The following is a 19,877-nucleotide window of genomic DNA, read 5'->3' on the forward strand; positions in this document are numbered from 1 at the left end:
TTCAATGAAATAAACAAATAATATTCACAATTTATTTTATAGCCATCCAAAGTAAGATATTTTCACTGTTCACCGAAACTCGATACTATAACTAAGGTCATGGTGAAATTTGTAAATCTATGTAAATTAATACTCAGATAAATTAATACACACATAAAATAATAGAATTATTCGGTCTCAAATAACAAAATTTGGTAAGTTAATAAAATATTTAAATATTTAAAATTTTACGTACATATATTATCTCACTAATATCATAAATTAATAATCATACAAGTTCTATATATATATATATATATGCATTGATATGTTAATGTATGCTTTAGTGTGATTTTTTTTTTAAATTTTTGCTAGAGCTTATGACTATATAGAAATTATTAAGTTATGTCTTTAAATGATAGTATTGTAGTATGCTTTATAACTGTCATTAAAGTAGCCAAAACTTTCTATAATTTTTCATTTATTATAGGGCAATTGTCATAAATACCACTAAAATAGGTTTTTATTCCAAAAATACCACAATTTAGTTTTTTTTCCAAAACTACCACTAAAATGTATTTTTTTCCAAAAATACCACATAATTGAACTAAAGTTTTAATACTAAAAACTAATTCCTAAATTATAAATACTAAACCCTACCCCTAAAAACTAAACCCTAAAACTAAATTTGTCAACCCAAACATAAAAAAAAAATTCTACATTCTTAAAATTCAATTTTTTGTGTTAGTGGTAATTTTGGAAAAAAAACTTTTGTGGTATTTTTGGAAAAAAAAACTAAAATGTGGTATTTTTGGAAAAAAACTTTTTTAGTGGTATTTAAAGGAATTTCTCTTTATTATATATGTATATAAATCATTTTCATTTTGATAGTCTTACAAACTAGTATATGATTGGTTAGGTCATTTATCATAAATTTGAATTTGTGTATATTATTTGTATAAGTGAGTTCGTATATAGTCTTTGTAATTTTTTTTGTCGAAAATGTATTTTTGTAAGTATAAAATTTCAATGCTTGAAAATTTTATCGCCCTTGTGTATTTGCAAGAAGTTAAATTTGCATGTGCTAAGCAAAAAATTTACAAAAGAATGCTCTTCTTACAAATAAATTTCTAAGACTATAATGAAAAGAATGGTACCAATACTTATGAACCTAAATCATAAGCTGTTGTTGTTGTATTACCAAAACAGAAGCTTGGCCATTAATATCATGTGAAGTCAATAGATCACCAACAACACCAAGCTCCTTAAACTCACTCCATTCCTCAAGCCCTTCTGTGAACACACTCGTCCTTCCTTTCCCTCTTCCCACTATGAACATATCAAAATCGTTTGAAAGCGATTTCAAGAAACCAGATGTCTCAGAGGCGTCTTCAATTGCTTTCTCCGAGTAGAAAATGTCTACTAATGTGTTGCTCTTCACATCTCTAAGAAGTTCATCGTCAAGCATTTTATCCCATTCTGACTTTTCCCGTGCGTTCTCATCGGTAGTGATCATTCGGACAATGGTTACAGTGATTCTAGGGTCTCGAGCCATTCGTGCTGCAAGTGTCACTGCTTCTCTATCGTCTTTACCGCCTAGGAAGACCATACAGACATTGTATGTTGATAAGTTTGAAACAGCGTCATTAATGGTTCTTCGTCCAACACTGCTTCGGTACACAAAGATTCCGACAGAACATGGTGCAGCGTCAAGAACGCTCTCGTTAAGGTTCATGATCATGCTACTGTTTGAGATTATAGCGGATCTGTCAGCGGACCAAGTCTGGTGAAAAGGAAGAAGTATGAGAGAAGTAGTGTTGTTGAGAGCAAGCATACAAATGTCTCCATGCATCGTATCGGGCATAGATATAGCTGTGAAGGTGCTTACGAAGACCGATCCGTAGAACTCTTTGCGGAATTTTTCAAAAGAGGCAAGTACGTTGTTTGAATAAGACGTCTCCTCTGTTTTGAGAGTTTGCAATTTGTGGGAAATGAAGATGGAATGGGCTTGTCCTACGAGCTCCAACAAATGGAGGACATAGGTTGCAACAGGAGATTCCCGGGACGGGCAAGTAGCTTCAAGAAGATTGATCATTGGACGTATATCATCTGTTCTGTAAATGCAAGACAGAATCCTTAGTTCAGAGTTTGGTTTCAGGTGCTGCATATTCCGCTTCTCGTACCCTGCGTACATCCTCGCAGGATCATACAAGTACCGCAATATCGGAGGTATGATTGCGGAGTTCAACATTATGTAAAGACACGCGACAGTGAAGGTCTCGGGACGAACAGACTGCAACATTCAAAGCATAAACATGAGACATAGTTTACATATTTAAATATAATATGATAATGGAGGCATATGTGTTTGTATTTGTACATACCCCTCTTTGGAAGGCTAAGGCGTAAGCGCCGAGCTCGAAGATGCCTTTAAAAGACATGATAAGAGATAGAGCGAAGCAGTCTTCCATTGGCATACGGTAGAACAAAGCAGGAACGGTAGTGAAGATGAATTTGACGACGAAAGATATTAATATGATGAGTATAATACCTTTGAGATCTTTCCAATGAAACAAAGCCGTGATATCGATCTCCGTGGAAGAAGAAGCAATGAAGAACGGAATAAAAGTGCCAAATATAGCCGACTCAAACTTCTCAATGATTGCAGAACCTAAAGGAGGGCCATGAGGAACAGCAAGACCTAAGATGAAAGGTCCCATGAAAATAGATTGCTTGCACCAATTTGCAAGAATGGCTGAACCAGAAACCATAACAATGATTGTAGTTAAGTATATTGGCTTGACGGGACGACCAGAAGGCGTTTGTTTTATAATGTAGAACATCAACGGTCTGAAAACGTAGATTGCAACACAAACAAAGAGAACCACTATCCCTGCTCGCTTCAAAGGACGGTCCCCTACAATAACATCTCCTATAAACACACTACCGAGCCGTGTTTGGTCGTCCTTGAGCTCCTTCATGAAGATGAGAGCGGAAGCAAGAACCGAGGTACTGAAATCACTAACTACAGCAGAAGATATCGCTAGACGACCGAGCTCTGAGTTCTGTAGCTTTAGCTCAAAAAGAAGGTTTCCAACGACAGGGAAAGACGAAAGGCATTGGATTGAATAAATCACAACATACTCCAATGAATTGAGAGTATTGTCTGATTTTTTCGTTCCTACGTCCCTTAAGTTTCCGAAAAAGATAACGGAACAAACCAACGTGGAAAGTAAAACAGAGGAGATCCCAATGGTAATAGCTTTTCTCCCCGTGGTTCGGACCAAACTCATGTCCATTTTAACTCCCATCAAGAACCAAAACATCATGTAAGAACAAGCAGCAGTAAGACTAAACACAATCTCTTTGTAATCTTCTGAAGAAAAAAATCGTCTCGCCGCTGAGTTCTCCTTTAGGAAAGTCTTGCTTAAAAGAACACCAGTCTACAAGATAACACAACACAACAAAAACCTCAAAATTTAGAATATATCCTTATAATAATAACAATATGGAAACGTTTTCAAGGTTTTCCAATAGTACGTACAAGCATATGAGAAGTGAAACGGATCATGCCGAGACGTTGGAGGAAGAAATGCAAGAATTGCCAAAGGAAAGAGATGATGAGAAATATCATCTGCAAGTGTGGAAACGCGTAACTCCAGAAATGAACATTGATGTTTGGATCTGAGAATTTTTGTTCAGGCCAAACACCATTGGAGCTAGGGTTGAGAGGTATGACGTCACAAATCATGGTTCCTTGTCTCCATGTGTCTCTCAGGTAAGCATCTTATTATCTCCATAGTCCTCCATTGATGACAAAACCCTCAATGGAAGAGAACAACAAAAAAAAGATTGCAAGAGCAATGTACGTGATCAGAGATGCATTACAATTTTATATAAATTTATCGACTTTTTTACTGTTTGGGTAACAGAATCAAAGGAACAAGTGATCATCTGGGGTTTTGAAACCCTAAAAATAGTTAGTAAATGTATGAATAGGCAAAAGTAGCTAACAAGAAACAGGTTTCGACGACAATGTAAATATATATTTATTATAAGGATTGTCTGATTACTGTTAGGTTTTTTTTACAGGTTACAACTTAATTCTGCTAATTTACAGGTAACTGAGCCAACTACAACAACAAATCCCAAAGGTGAAGAAGATAATTAAATAAACTAAGAACGCGATACCAAATTTTCTCCGGAATCCAATAATATTTCAGACTACGATGACGAGTGAACAAGCACCTCCGATCTCTGCCTCAAGCTCTCGTCACATAAATAATTATCTTGTGTAGCAAGCATATATAATTTTTCCAATATGAATTTTGCTTTTATCTTTTGTTTGCATCTAAATTGGAAAACTAAATTTTGTATTGAACAAAAATTTAATGTTTCCTTGTATAGAAGAACAAAGATAATAGGAAGAAAGTTCCTTTTGCTTATTATTGCATACTCTGTCTTAAGTGTTTATATCAGACTTAAAACAGTGTTGCTCTAGTCCTTTGCACACTTGTCATCAACCTCGAGGTTGAGAGCATTGAACATATTTCTTGTCTCTATTTGTGGTCCTTTGTCACAACCTATGGCTTGTACTTTTGCAGCAGCGTGATTGTAGGACGCTGCCTCCTTCTTCTTATCCGACCGTTGCTTCAGCGTGATTGTAGTAGGCTTGGTGGGCTTCTTCATTTGGGTGTTATTATTATTGGGCTTTAGCAAAGTTCCATTCTTCTTCAAAGACTCTGTTTCCAAAACAGTTTTTGACTGTTTCACCTTTATACTCTCCTGCAAACTTAGTGTGGGTGGCAAGACCATACCAAGTTTGTGTCGTAACACAGCAAAAGGTTTAAGTGGAAGCGATTTCGTGAATATGTCTGCAATTTGTAGATATGCTGGTACATGACTAACCACCAAGACCCCCAGAGCTACTCTCTCGCGAACATAGTGATAGTGTGTTTCAAAACTTTGTTCGAGAGTGAAAAACAGGATTAGCGGCTAGGTATATGGAGGAGAGGTTGTCTCCGTAGAGCTCAGGAGTGTCTGGTTGGGGAATACGTAAGTAGCGAAGCATGTTGCTGATCCAAGCTAACTCTGAGGCAGTTTCGGACAATGATCTGTACACAGCTTCAGTCGAGCTTTTGGAGACAGATGACTGCCGTTTTGAGGACCATGAGATGATATTGCTACCAAGAAAAGTGCAGTAGCCTGTTGTGGACCGTCTTGTTTCTTTGCAGTCAGAGTGGCTGCTGTCACTATAGGCACTTAACTTGAAATTTGTGTTTTTGTTGAAGAAGATGCCCATAGTTGCTATTCCTTTAATATATCGGAGAATCCTTTTGAGCAGGTGAAAGTCTGACATGGTTGGTGCATGCATTTTTTGGCAGACAAAATTCACTGCAAACTGGATATCAGGTCTTGTTAGAGTGAGGTACTGTAGTTTCTCAGCCAAACTCCTGAAGTAGGTTGGATTGGAGAAGAGATCTTTCTGATGTGGCACTTGATTGAGTTGTTCAGGTAGAGGTGTAGGCATTGGAGCACAATCAAACATTCCAGCAACTTTAAGAAGATCCTCTGCATATTTCTGTTGTGAAAGAAACAAACCATTAGCGTGATGTGTTGCTTGTATACCCAAGAAATACTGGAGTTTGCCGAGATCTTTCATTCTGAAGGCTTGATTCATACTGTCTAGGAGCTTGTTGAGAAGAGTTGTGTTGCTACCGGTGATGACCATGTCGTCCACATAGAGAAGTAGCAGAATCATGTCCGATCCTCTGTCGTATATGAACAGAGAGGGATCCTGCATATTACAAGCAAAACCAAAATCCAGTAAGAATGTACTAAACTTATCACACCATGCTCTTGGGGATTGTTTGAGTCCATAGAGGGATTTGTGAAGTTTCCAAACATGATTTGGTTTGGTTTTGTCAACAAATCCTGGTGGTTGAAGCATATACACATCTTTAGTGAGATCACCATGTAGAAATGCATTTTTAACATCCAACTGTTTCAATTCCCACTGCATTACTGTGGTAGCATGAAGAACTAGCCGTACTGTAGCAGTTCTTACAACTGGACTATAGGTTTCGAAATAGTCAACTCATTCTTCTTGATGGAACCCTTTAGCCACTAGTCTAGCTCGCAGCTTATCTAGAGAGCCATCTGCCTTTAGTTTTGTTCGAAAAACCCACTTACAGCCAATGATATTCATGTTTGGTTCAGGTGGTACGAGAGAGAACGTGTTTGTTTCTTTACAGTTATCGATTTCTTCAGTCATCGCATCAGTCCAACCTTCATCTTTCAAAGCCTCTGTTACGGTCTTAGGTTCTAGGTAGGAAGCTTTGAGAGTGAGAAGAGCGTAACGAGGATTAGGCTTTCTCACTCCTGATTATGATCTTGTTTTCATTGGGTGAGTTGACTGAGAGTGTTGGTTCTCTCTTTAATCTGTGAGAATCTCTGCAGTTTGAGTCGTTGTTGTGTCTTCATCATCGTAGGACTCTGATTCGACTTGTGAAACTTGATCCTCTTCATTAGTTTGAACAGATTCGTTGCCTGTTAAATTCTCGATGCACTCTTGGGGTACCGCAGGAGCTTCGGTAGAGACTGCAGAGGTCACTAGTTGTTGAGACGAGACTGCAGGCTTGGTTGCTGGGACCGTTGTGCGACTCAAGGGAGGAAAATCATCATCAGTGAACAAAGTTTGACTCTGTTCTGAGGTTGACGAAGCTTGAGTCAGAGCAGACGTTGGTGGATGGAACTAGAAGCTTTGCTGCCATGCTTGCAGGAGCTTTGATCCTCCTTCGTTGTGAAGATGTTTGTATACATCGAAGAATGGAAACTCAGTTTCATTAAACAAAACATGGCGGCTGATATAGATTCTTCCTGTGGGTGGATACAAACACCTATAGCCTTTATATTTGGCGTTGTAACCCAAGAAGACGCATCGAAGGGACCTTAGATCAAATTTATTTCCTGCATAGTCCCTTAGAGTTGGATAACACGTACAGCCAAATGTCCGCAAGGCTGTGTAGGTTGGAGGAGCTTGGTAGAGCTTCTCATGAGGACTTTGGTTGTCAACTAGAGCAGTAGTAGGTAGGATATTGCTCAGAAAGTTTGCTGTGAAGAAAGCTTCAACCCAAAAATGTTGAGAAACTTTGCTGCTGCACATCATGGAGAGACCCAGCTCAGTAATGTGTCTGTGTTTTCTTTCAGCAAGACCATTTTGTTGAGGAGTATAGGGACAAGAAATGAGTTGTTGTATCCCACACTGACCCAGATGATTGAGAAAAGGTTTGTTTGTGAACTCACCACCACCATCACAGTGAAACATTTTAATTTTGCAGCCAAACTGATTTTCAACAAGCTTCTGAAAATTGTAGAATGTAGAATAAAAATCTGATTTATTTCTCAGTGGATAAAACCAACAGTATCTAGACCAATTATCAATCAGAATTACATAATATCTGAAGCCTTGACCAGAAGTAACAGGAGAAGGTCCCCAAAGATCAAAATGAATCCTCTCTAATGGCCTAGTTGCAACAAACTGAGAATCTGAAAAAGGAAGATGACTACTTTTCCCAAGATGACATCCCTAACATATCTGCTTGGTACTTTTATTGATGATTATAGCTTTATTCTTCACTAACTGCTCCAGGATCTTCTTATTAGGGTGTCCAAGACGTCTATGCCACACCTCATCAGACGCTGCTTGTTGTCTTGACGAGTATAATGCTTGGAACGGTGGATCCTTGAGCACATACAGACCCTTACGATACGGACCCAGAGTGAGAAGCTTCTTTGTTACCTTGTCCTTAACAAGAACCTCATCAGAATCAAACTTAATGGAGCATGGATAATCTGTTGTAAGTTTAGAAACAGATAACAAGGATTTTGTAATACCAGGAGCTACTAGAACATCCTTAAGAGGTAAATTACCTGATGTTGTTGGTAGAACAACAGTACCAGTGTGTGTGATTGGCAGAAAGTTCCCATCTCCAAGCATGATAGTGTCGCTACCAGTGTACTGACGTGATTGCTGCAGGTGACCAGGAGAGCTAGTGACATGAGCGGTTGCACCACTATCAGGAACCCACTCGTGACCTCCTTGATCTGTGACATCGGTTATACGCAGAGCTGCTAAAGCTGCAGGGAGTGGTGGTGACTGGTAGTTATTGTCAAAGCGATGCCAACATTGAGATGCTACATGTCCTTCCTTTCCACATATTTGACATACTGGTCGGTTGTCATTGGAGAAGTTTGATGAGCCCAAAGAGGAAGACATTTGCTGATGAAATCCTCTGCCTCTGGTGGAGTATCCGCCTCTCCCTCTAGATTGATGTGAGTTTCCTCGTCCTCTATTGTTGTAAGAAGAACCACCAAACCGCTGAGTGTTGAACGCCAAGTGAGGAGTAACGTTTGTTTCTTCATTATAAGACATGAGGCGGTCGTGATAAGCAGTTAGACGAGGAATCACATCGTCGAGAGTTGGTGACGGAGTAGCATCCAGAGTGCCCTCAATCGAAGTTTTAATCGGTTCATACTCACGACTTAGACCATTTAAAGCAGCAAAGATTTTCATTCTCTCACTAACAGGGCTTCCTGCAGAGGCAAGTTGCTCACACACACTCTTAAGATCTTTCAAGTACTCTAGCATAGGTTTCTCTTTCTTTTCAGTGTTTTGCAGTTTTCTTTGTAGACCAAACAACCTAGCAGATGAGACCTTACTAAAGTGTCCAGCCAGGAAGTTCTATACCTCTTGAGCTGTTGTTGTTTTGATGACCTCCGTGAGAATGTCTTCTGTCAACGAGCCAAGGAGCCATGCTCTGACAACTTGGTCTGACCGGATCCAGGCCTGGTAGGCTTGATTTGGTGTGGAGTCGGCGTTGGTAGCAGAAGCAGGACGTGGAGTGGATCCATTGATGAACCCTAGGAGCCCTTGACCGCATAGAAACGACTCGAACTGAGACTTCCAGAACAAATAGTTTCTCTCTGTAAGTTTAACAGTAATGCACTTTGTAATTTTTAACACTGGTTGTGAATATAGCTCAGTGGACAGTGCCATGGCTCTAATAACATATAGAAGAACAAAGATAATATGAAGAAAGTTCCTTTTGCTTATTATTGCATACTCTAGTGTTACATAGGAGATATGGATTCTATTTATAATCAGACTTAAAACAGTGTTGCCCTAGTCCTTTGCACACTTGTCATCATTGCATAGGAGGTTGAGAGCATTGAACATATTCCTTGTCTCTCTCTGTGGTCCTTTGTCACAACCCATGGCTTTTACTTTTGCAGCAGCATGATTGTAGGACGCTGCCTCCTTCTTCTTATCCGACGGTTGCTTCAACGTGATTGTAGTAGGCTTGGTGGGCTTCTTCATTTGGGTGTTATTATTATTGGACTTTAGCAGAATCCCATTCTTCTTCAAAGACTCTGTTTCCTAAACAGTTTTTGACTGTTTCACCTTTATACCTTGATCCCTTGAAAATGGTAATTTTAAAACCCGTTCGAAGTTAAGAGTGAAACATATTAGTCGTAATCGTAATATTTTGTAATGAAATCATTCAAATAGAAGTTTTTTGGCACGTGAAATACATTACAGTTGTAATGGTAGCAGCAACTTATTTGTTTTAAACGAAAACGTTATTTAATACAAAATAAAAGAAGAAAAAACGTTATATAACGTGACATTTTTTTAATTCTTCCAAAAGCTTAAAATAAGTACTCATGCCAAAGTTAGCTGAAGAAAACAGCATTAATCACTCATATGGTCACTTCAAAGAAGTTCCGATTAGTTTATCAATAAAACTAACTATACTTCTTTCGTAAAAACAAAAAAAAATGAACACGCATGAGCAGAAGTAATTTAACATAATTGCAACTCATGCCGATGGCCGCATTATTAATATTTCCTATAAGATCCAATCATATACGCACACGTATAAATGTGTGTATGTAAGCAGATAAAGAGGAATGAATGTAGTCGCAGTTTTATAATAACGGATTAGAATGTAACATCCTACTATATTAATTGAGAAGTACAAATATGAAACTAACCTTAAAATGTGTAAAAAATTACATTCAATTGCCATTAGAAAAAAATTAATTAAGCTTAATTAACTAATTTAAATAAATATAATTAAAATAAAAATCAAAAACACAAAAAAAAACAAAAAAAAAAATCAAAAACACTCACATATCAAATATTAAAAAATCTAAAAAAATATTTTCTCTTTCTAATAAATTATGGACCAAATTACTAATTACTTTTTTAAAAAAATATATAAACCAATCAGAATTTTAAAAACTAAGATTTTATATCCAAGTATACAATACAATTATTTTTCTCTATTTTTAATAAATAAATTCGAAGATTTTGTTAAGATTTCAAATTATGATTCTCCTATCATATTTATTTTATTTTATTTACAAATTGTTTAGAACTTTCATATAATACTTATAATTAATAAAATGCATATTTTCTGCATATGTTATGATTTGAATTTTTTAAAATGAAGATATATTACTCAATGTATGAAAATATGTGTTTTAATTTCCGCATTGGCGGGTTGGTAAAACTAAATTTACATATAGATGATAAATTAATAATTTTTATTTACTCACAATTATAATATTAAAATTATTATTTTATATTTCACAAAATATGATGCAAATACAACAAATAAACAATATAAAACTGTAATAATACGTCAAAAATAAAATACTTTAATATTCTAAAATAATTAGTATTCAAATAGACTAATAGATTTATATAACAATTAAAAATAAATATTATCTCAAACAAAATATTTTTTTTAAAAAAAATAAAACAATAATTTTTATTATTATATTATAATTTTTTTTGAAAATGTTAACCCGTGCTTTAAGCACGGGATATATCTTAATAATATATTATGTGAGCTTGACAGTTATATGAATGTATATCCAAAGAATACATGAAGAAAAAGCCATGAAAGAACACTAACACTTGACTTAGGTTTATCATTATTTAATAACATTGGGATTGACCTTCTTCGTTTATTTTAAGGTATAGCTGACAAACTCTTCAAGGTTTTATGCGGGGGAGGTTTTAAGTGGGGATGGTCTTTTTTGCTCTGTCAAGTTGACTTCCGAGTTAATCTTAATCACATCACATACTTGTATTATTCCATTTTCAAACCTAATGTAAACAATTCATACATATGACATATGCATTTAGGGAGAAGAAATAAAACATCATTCATGACGACAAAATTAAAGTTGTAATCTAATGGATTGTTTTACTATTGTCGCTTGCTTGCCACCATCCGAATGTATAAAAATCTGTATCGCATTTTGTTGACACTAAAAAAAAACAAAATACACAAATTATAAATTTTACGTACCCTTGTTTATATCTGTATTTCCTAAATATCAAGTAATAAAGTAGATATAAACACTTGAATATCTGAATTTAAAGAAAAATAGTATAATTTGACCGTTTAGTATATCATGAATGTTTTTGCATCGATCAAAATGTCTATTCAAAATTTAAATCACTAATAAACAGCAGGGTTCATAGTATCGTTAGGTTCAATAGATTTTTTCTCAAAATTTTACCCAATTTAGTATGACATCCCGATTTTGTTTGATAAAATGAACCGAAGAGACATTATTCTATGCATGAGACACGTATTTGTTTGTGTGAATGTATGCCGCGAGTATTTTATACGGTATAGGGTAGGGTGTCTTCTTCAAGGCATCTAGAGTCTAGACCGTCTGGCATATATATGAAACAAACATATCACAAAGAATATAGAGAAGCAACAAAATCAAAAGAAAATTTAAGAACAGAACTCACAATAGATTCTTCATATACATAGATGACGAATCAAGACGAGCATATTACAAGTAAAGGTGAAGGGTCAATGTCTAGCTTCTCCGGGACGACCACTAGTTCCTCAAAACATATCTACCTTAATCCCGTGACGGCGGCTGGGACGAAATCATTGGAAGAGGACGACGTTTCACTCTCTCTTCTATACAATCTATCTACCTTACAAGACAAAGTCCATCAGATCCAATCTTTGGTCAGCTTCTACATGATCTCTACTAATCACATTAACCAATCATCGGGGTCAACGTCTTTGGCCGTTGCTAACATCGGAAGTTTAGTTCAAGAGATCATCACGGCTGCTTCTTCCATGTTGTTCGCTTGCCAACAACTCCACATTGGATTTAACAACGACAATGATATCCATAACGATCAAACCGCAGATGCAATGGTTTTGGATTTTTCCCGACAAGAAACGGACCCGGGTCGTGATTTTGTGCAAGAGTCGACAAACCTTTTTGGTGTCCAAGAAAGAGGGCAGATCTCGTTTCCCGACCATAATCATAACTGGTATGGCACGGAAACCCTAAACCCTAAAAAAGATCATCATCATTCTTCTAAACCAAGACTCGGGAACTACGAGATATTGGAACTGGATGTAGCGGATCTACTAGCGAAATACACACATTACTGTCAAATTTGTGGGAAAGGGTTTAAGAGAGACGCGAATCTAAGGATGCATATGAGAGCGCACGGGGATGAGTACAAGACACGTGAGGCGTTGATCAGCCCAACGAGCCATGACAAGAAAGAAGAATACTCGTTAAAGAAACATTACTACTCGTGCCCTCAACAAGGGTGTAGATGGAACCAGAGGCACGAGAAGTTTCAGCCGTTGAAATCTGTGATTTGCGCCAAGAATCATTACAAGAGGAGTCATTGTCCTAAAATGTATATGTGCAGGAGGTGCGGTGTGAAGCATTTTTCGGTTCTGTCTGATCTTAGGACGCACGAGAAGCATTGTGGGGATATAAAGTGGGTTTGTTCTTGTGGGACAAAATTTTCTAGGAAAGACAAGCTTATGAGCCACGTTTCTTTGTTTTTGGGCCACGTACCGGCACATGGGTCGTCCCAGCCGCCGACGATCACCTTAAAGTAAGATTATAGGAAAGTTACAATTCTAAAGTGATTGACGTACGTATATCAAAGGAATGACTTGTGCATTCAACCCTCTCTTTTTTCATTCTTTTTTCAGGAGTTTCTGTATCCTTTAAATTAATGTCACAAAGATAAAGTTGTATCCTTTTGTATACTTTGTGCATTGACGTTAATGTTACAAATGATTTTGGTTCTGATGGTGATGGACTGATGGGTATAATGCATGTATAGAGTTTTCACCAGTCACAAAAATCTGTGGAATCATACGATTTATTTTTAATACACAAAATATATACAGTATGTAGCTATATAAAATATAAATGAAAATCCCTTTTCATCCAGTTTGTGCATGTATTTTACATCGTCATTTTAACATATATACGCTAGAAAAATTAGAAACTTAGCTATAACTCAGTTAAAAACTAGTTAAACGACGACAGTGTAATTTGCAGCTTGAACAATTTATGGTAATTAAATAATACAATGTCTACGGGCATCTCCAGCAAGCACTTAAAACCTCAATATTTGAGGTTTTTGACAGTCCAACAAATCTTCAAATCTTCAAATTTTGAGGTTTTGAATAGTGAAACCTCAAATTTGAGGTTTCACTATTCAGAACCTCAAAACTACTTTTTATTTTCAGTTTAGTCCCTATATTTATGTCTTTCATAAATAATTGTATAAAATTTAATTAAGAAAACTTAAGCACACTAAAATAAATTTAATAAACAAAAAATAATTTGTAATATTAAAAATAAATTTAATAAACAAAAAATAATTTGTGATATAATGACCGCGTGCATTATAATGCATAACATGATAATTGAAGATGAAGATGATATCAATACACCTACTAGAGATGAAAGATCAGCATCAGAAGTAATTTCAACAATTTTTAGCTCGTAATATACAAATAAAAAATAAAGAGGCTCATTTATCACTTCAGAATGCTTTGATTTATCACATATGGGAGCATTACGGAAATAATGCTTGATTAATTTGCTATCTCATATGTAACTTTGTAAAATTTATGTTTATGTGTGTTTTATTATTATATATGTAATTTATATTATCATTTAACTTTTATTATGTAATATTGTGTGTTGTATAATAAAATAAATAATATTTTGGATTGTATAATAAATAAAATGTATGTTGTTACAAAAGTCAACAAAACATTTGCGTATACAAGTTATATTGGAGCCCATTGTCTTAATTGTTACAGTAGTAATTGTCTATATTTTTACTCTATAAATATGGACGTATTGTTTCACTTGTATGATACACCTCTTCTCCATAATAAAATGTAAACTCCCTTTCTCCTTTAGCTTCTCATATACACTTTTCAGATTATTTTAGATTACTCATATTTTTATTTACGATACCCAAAATACTAAATTAAAACACGTTATCAGCACGATCACTCTGCCAAGTTCATGACCAATTTATCAAGATGATATTTATTATTACAGGAGCGCGGCTCTGCCGCCCCATGACATTTTAATGCATAATGATTTATTTACTGCTTTGATTTATTTTTCTATTATGGATGACTTTAGTCACCATAATTTAAATATAGTTTTTATGGATGACTTTAATCACCATAACATATTTATTGCTTTTATTTATTCTTTAATTTATTGCTTTAACATGGATGATTAAAAGTCACCATATTTTATTTATTGTTCTAATTTATTACTTTAACATGGATGATTAAAAGTCACCATCTTTTATTTATTGTTCTAATTTATTGATTTAACATGGATGATTTAAATCACCATAATTTACTTACTTTTTTTTTGTTATTGCTTTAATTTACCATGGATGATTTAATCACCATATAATTATCATTTTATTATTTTTATAAAAGGAGGCTCTGCCACCTAAATATATATACATATATATATAATTTTATACTTTTAACTAATACATATTATTGTAGATCAATTATATCAAATTTTTCTTAGAAAATAATTTGATTTATTATTTTAAGTCTCAACGGTCATAAGTGAAAAATTAAATAAATTTTAACTTTTCTCACTTTTCAAACGGATACTTAAACGGCTAATGAACAGTGAAATTAATCTATATATACACTCATTTTTACTCATCTATTTCACTCAAATTTTTCATCCCTTTCAAAATCTTCCTAAAAAATTTAATTAGTTTTACTAGGAAAAATGATTCATCCATTCTTAGTTTTTGTAATAGGTTTTATAATTGTTGCTATTTACGGTTTACTCTTTGGAGAGTTTTCTCCCGAAGAATTTTTGATGGTTCTTATTTTACTTTTTTATGTAATTGTGTTTCTTGTAATTGCGCTACTTATGCAAGCACCTCCTATGTTTTAAAATTAAAATAAATGAAATCTCTAATTATGTTTTTATGATTTTATTTTATAGAAAGAAAGAAAAACAAAATGGCAAACATCGAGAAGCTCCAATTCCTGGCCTTAGATATCACTGGAGCTAACTTCATATCTTGGACTACCAATGTCGAATTACATCTACAGTCTTATGGGTTAACTGAAACCACAAAAGAGAGTAATAAATCGACGGACCAAGAAAAGGCAAAATCAGTGATCTTCCTTAGAAGACACCTTGATGAAAATGTCATATATGACTATGCACACATGAGAGATCCCAAAGAGTTGTGGAAGTCCCTGAAGGATCGATTTGATCATCAAAGGGACATAACTCTCCCACTTGCTCGGGATGAATGGGAAAGTCTAAGATTCCAAGACTTTGACAAGGTGATGAATTACAATTCAGCCATGTTGGGAATTGTCGCCAAGCTAAGATATTGTGGTGAAACCATCACTGAATCCCAGATGCTTGAGAAAACGTACACCAGGTTTCACAAGAATCACATCACTCTGCAGCAACAATATAGGTTGCGTGGATACACCAAATTCTCAGATTTGATTGTGGCGCTCTTAATAGCTGAAAAGAATAATGAGCTCCTCATCAAGAACCACATGTCTCGACCCACCGGATCAAAAGCATTTCCTGAGGTTAATGCATTGGATGTTAAAAATCCGGTGAGAGAAAATAGAGCTTTTCGAGGACGCGGCCGCCGAAACTATCGCGGACGCGGAAGAAGCTATAACCCTCAAAGCAGGAAGTCATACCAATGGATTGGCTCTGAACAAAGTCCGAAAGGAAAAGAAATCCAAGCAAACACCACCCAAAAACGTGAGAGTGCTTGTTTCAGATGTGGCACTAAGGGACATTGGTCTCAGGTATGCCGAACCCCTGCACATCTTTGTGCTCTGTACAAAGAATCTGCTAAGGGCAAAGGCAAGGAAGTGAACCTTGCAGAACATTTGAGGGTACAACCCACCTTGAGGCTGCTGACTTCGCAAATGATCCTGATGAGGATGTCCTTGCAGAAAACTAAAATGCTTGTCTTATGAAACTCGAATTTCCGACAATTATGCCATAAATAAGTCGATGTTTGTTTGAAATTTCCCATATTTGTGTACTTCTATTAACTATCTTGTATAATTATTGTGTGCTTTATGAATAAATTTGTTTTCAATTTCTATTAACCAATTATATTTATTTCACACAGAAACAAATGGATCACATTACAAGTGGAACATTATCTAAGACAAATCATGGAGACATTTGCATACCAGATAGTGGAACAATACACACTATTCTGAAATATAAAAAATATTTCTCCGATCTGAAATCAACAAAAGTTATTGTTAATACAATATCAGGTCCCACCGACTTAATTGAAGACTGGTAAAGCAAACTTTGCATTACCTAACGGGACAAAGTTTTCGATAAATAATGCATTATTTTCTCCAAATTCAAAGAGGAATTTGTTGAGTTTTAAAGACATATACCTTCAGGGATATGACACTCAGTCTGCAACTGAGAATGGAAAGAAGTTCATGTACATTACCTCTGAAAAATCGGGGAAAATACATGTATTGGAAAAATTACCAAGACTCCCGTCAGGTTTGCACCATACATACATAAATTCAATAGAATCACACCTCGTGATCAAAAGAAATCAAAATGATTTCACATTGTGGCATGATCGCCTTGGTCACCCAGGCACCACAATGATGCGAAAAGCTCTATTTTCTCTCACCGGATTACTCATCAGGAAACCGAGCTCTTAGTTTGATTATCCAATTAAAGGAGTTAGATTAGATAACGCTGGTGAATTCACGTCCCAAGCATTCAATGATTATTGTATGGTAACAGGGATCAATGTTGAACACCCTGTTGCCCATGTGCATACACAAAATGGATTGGCAGAATCTTTAATTAAACGTCTGCAATTAATTGCAAGACCATTGATCATGGGATCAAAACTACCAACCTCAATATGGGGACATGCTATTTTGCATGCTGAATCACTTATACGCATAAGATCAAGTGCATATCATAATTATTCTCCACTACAGTTAGCATTTGGTCGAGAACCAAATATTTCTCATCTAAAAATATTTGGTTGTGCGGTATATATACCGATTGCACCCCCACAACGTACTAAAATGGGACCACAGAGAAGGTTGGGAATATATGTTGGTTTTGACTCTCCGTCAATGAAACGACCGACCCATTTTTTTTTTAATAATAAATAATAAATATATAATATAATATAATAATAAACTACAACTAGTGGTCCCATACCCACTAGCCACCTAACCACAATCACAATCATCAGCGGAAAACATTACCAATATCCAATAAATATAAATAGCCAATATTAATTCCAATCACAAACTAATGATCCAAACAACATCCAAAGAACCAGCAATTCTAAACAACATTCTAGGACTCCACTCTAGCAACCTAACAGAAGCCAGACAACCAAACGAACCACTAGAACATCCTCCTCTTCATCGCCCTGATTCCACAGTCACACTTTGCCTTTACCTGCACCACAAACACATATTGCAATGCATGAGTATTTAATAAACACTCAGTAAGGCAATCCTCCCATCTACTGGGCTATACACACAAGCAATAGAGACATCTCTAACCATCAACCATCAACCAACAATCATCAATCAACAATCAACACGCCAAACAACACATAAACAAGCAGATTAGAAAAAATCTCCAGCTTAGATAAGCAATGGTCCTGCACTTACCTTAACAAGTGATTCACAAAACTAAATACAACCAAATGAGAGGCTTTCCAATATCCAAGAACAACCAAACTTGTTCCTACAACCAATCACAACAACAAACAAATATTGTAAACAAACTGCTAGAAAAAAACAGAAAAGAACAACCTCACAAGTGAAACCACAAAAACAAAACGAACTGTTAACTTTCTAATCCCTCCGGTGAAAAGCAAGGTATATACGTCCAGAATCTTCCCACAAAATTTCAGCACGATCAGATTATAGATGAAACTGCAATCGTCCCCGTAACACCCGCTGGTCTCAATCCGCGAATGAGAAGAAACACCCCACGAAAATGCCAATATCTCCTAGAATATTAATCCAAATTCACTTCTGTAAAAAGGCGAGTGTACGAAAATCTCTTAGCTACAACCCTACCGAAAATCAATACCTTTCAAAACGATTTGACCCGTCGGATCTTCCTTCTCCCAAACCCTGACAGTTCTGTTTCTCTCTTAACACTAAGGAAAACGCTTGATCTCCTTCTCTTTCTCCTTTATACTTAATAACCAAGAGTTATGTCTCTTTCTCTCCCTCTCTCTGATGAAAATGACGACAAAAGCACCAAAAGGAGAGAGGAGGTGTCGACAATTAGAAGGAGAAATAAGGGTTTTTGATTTAATTTGATTAAACCAGGATTTAATTAAACCAAAATTAATTAAAATCCACTCTTTTGGTTTACTCAACATAACCCAAACTCTATTTCCGGAACACGGATGTTACAGTCAATTATACGATACCTAGAACCTCAAACTGGTGACGTATTTACTGCTCGTTTTGCAGATTATCATTTTGATGAAAAAGAATTTCCGGTTCTAGGGGGAGAAAATAAAAAGATGGAAAAGGATATAAAATGGTGTGTACCATCGCTGTTACACCTTGATCCTCCCACAAAGCAGTCAGAACTAGAAGTTCAACGAATTATGCATTTACAGAGTATAGCCAATCAACTACCTGATGCATTTGTAGATATCAAGACGGTAACTAAATCACATATACCAGCAGCAAATGCTCCTGCTAGAATTGAAATCGCACAAGAACATGGGAAAATTGATGAAACACATGAGTCTAGAATACGCTTAAAGCGTGGTAGACCAATTGGTGCGAAGGATAAAAATCCTAGAAAAAAAAGGAAGTTGAAAAACATGACGCTCCCAAAATGACAGAAAATATTATGGAAAAAACGAATCATGATTCTTCCACCAATATAGAGCATCATGAGTCTGAAGAAAATCATGAGATTTCTATCAACTATATTCATAGTGGAAAGATATGGAATCGAAAGAAAATGGATGTTATTTTTTCCTATCTTGTTTCAAAGGAAATAAATGAAGAAATCGAAGATCCAGAACCAAAGTCAGTATATGAATGTCAAAAGAGACATGACTGGATAAAATGGAAAGATGCAATACAAGTCGAACTTGATTCTCTTAATAAAATAAATGTATTCGGATCAATTGTGGCCACACCTAAGGATGTAAAACCTGTTGGTTATAAATGGGTTTTTGTCCGAAAATGTAATGAAGAAAATGAGATAACAAGGTACAAAGCTCGTCTTGTGGCCCAACGTTTTTCTCAAAGACCTGGGATTGATTACGAGGAAACATATTCTCCAGTAATGGATGCTATCACGTTTAGATTTTTAATGAGTCTAGCAGCTGATAAAAATCTAGAGGTGCGTCTCATGGATGTTGTAACGGCATATTTATATGGATCATTAGATAGTGATATCTATATGAAAATTCCTGATGGATTTAATATGCCTAAAATGTT

The 19,877-nt window shown here is 35.7% G+C and overlaps 1 protein-coding gene, 1 long non-coding RNA gene and 2 pseudogenes across 3 annotated transcripts; 2 read left to right on the top strand and 2 right to left on the bottom strand.

Moving 5' to 3' along the window:
• Positions 1 to 1,003: 1,003 nt before the first annotated feature.
• Positions 1,004 to 3,916, bottom strand: LOC104770628 (cation/H(+) antiporter 3). Its single transcript, XM_010495081.3, is given in 4 exon segments — positions 1,004 to 2,272; positions 2,364 to 3,422; positions 3,524 to 3,762; positions 3,765 to 3,916. Coding segments are annotated over 4 exon segments (2,445 nt in total). The 5' UTR covers positions 3,790 to 3,916; the 3' UTR covers positions 1,004 to 1,150.
• Positions 3,917 to 11,718: 7,802 nt separating this feature from the next.
• Positions 11,719 to 13,146, top strand: LOC104770629 (protein SENSITIVE TO PROTON RHIZOTOXICITY 2 pseudogene; annotated as a pseudogene). The gene has a single exon (XR_015592223.1). The product of XR_015592223.1 is annotated as a protein SENSITIVE TO PROTON RHIZOTOXICITY 2 pseudogene (transcript).
• Positions 13,147 to 15,254: 2,108 nt separating this feature from the next.
• LOC147918767 (uncharacterized) lies at positions 15,255 to 16,499 on the top strand (annotated as a pseudogene).
• Positions 16,500 to 17,634: 1,135 nt separating this feature from the next.
• On the bottom strand, positions 17,635 to 18,200 carry LOC147918768 (uncharacterized). Its single transcript, XR_015593989.1, has 2 exons — positions 18,069 to 18,200; positions 17,635 to 17,850 (listed from the first exon to the last, which is right to left on the bottom strand). It is a non-coding gene; the product is annotated as an uncharacterized LOC147918768 (long non-coding RNA).
• Positions 18,201 to 19,877: the final 1,677 nt, after the last annotated feature.

Source organism: Camelina sativa, chromosome 20, assembly GCF_030686135.1.
Source record: "Camelina sativa cultivar CO46 ecotype springtype chromosome 20, ASM3068613v1".
Classification (NCBI taxonomy): domain Eukaryota; kingdom Viridiplantae; phylum Streptophyta; class Magnoliopsida; order Brassicales; family Brassicaceae; genus Camelina; species Camelina sativa.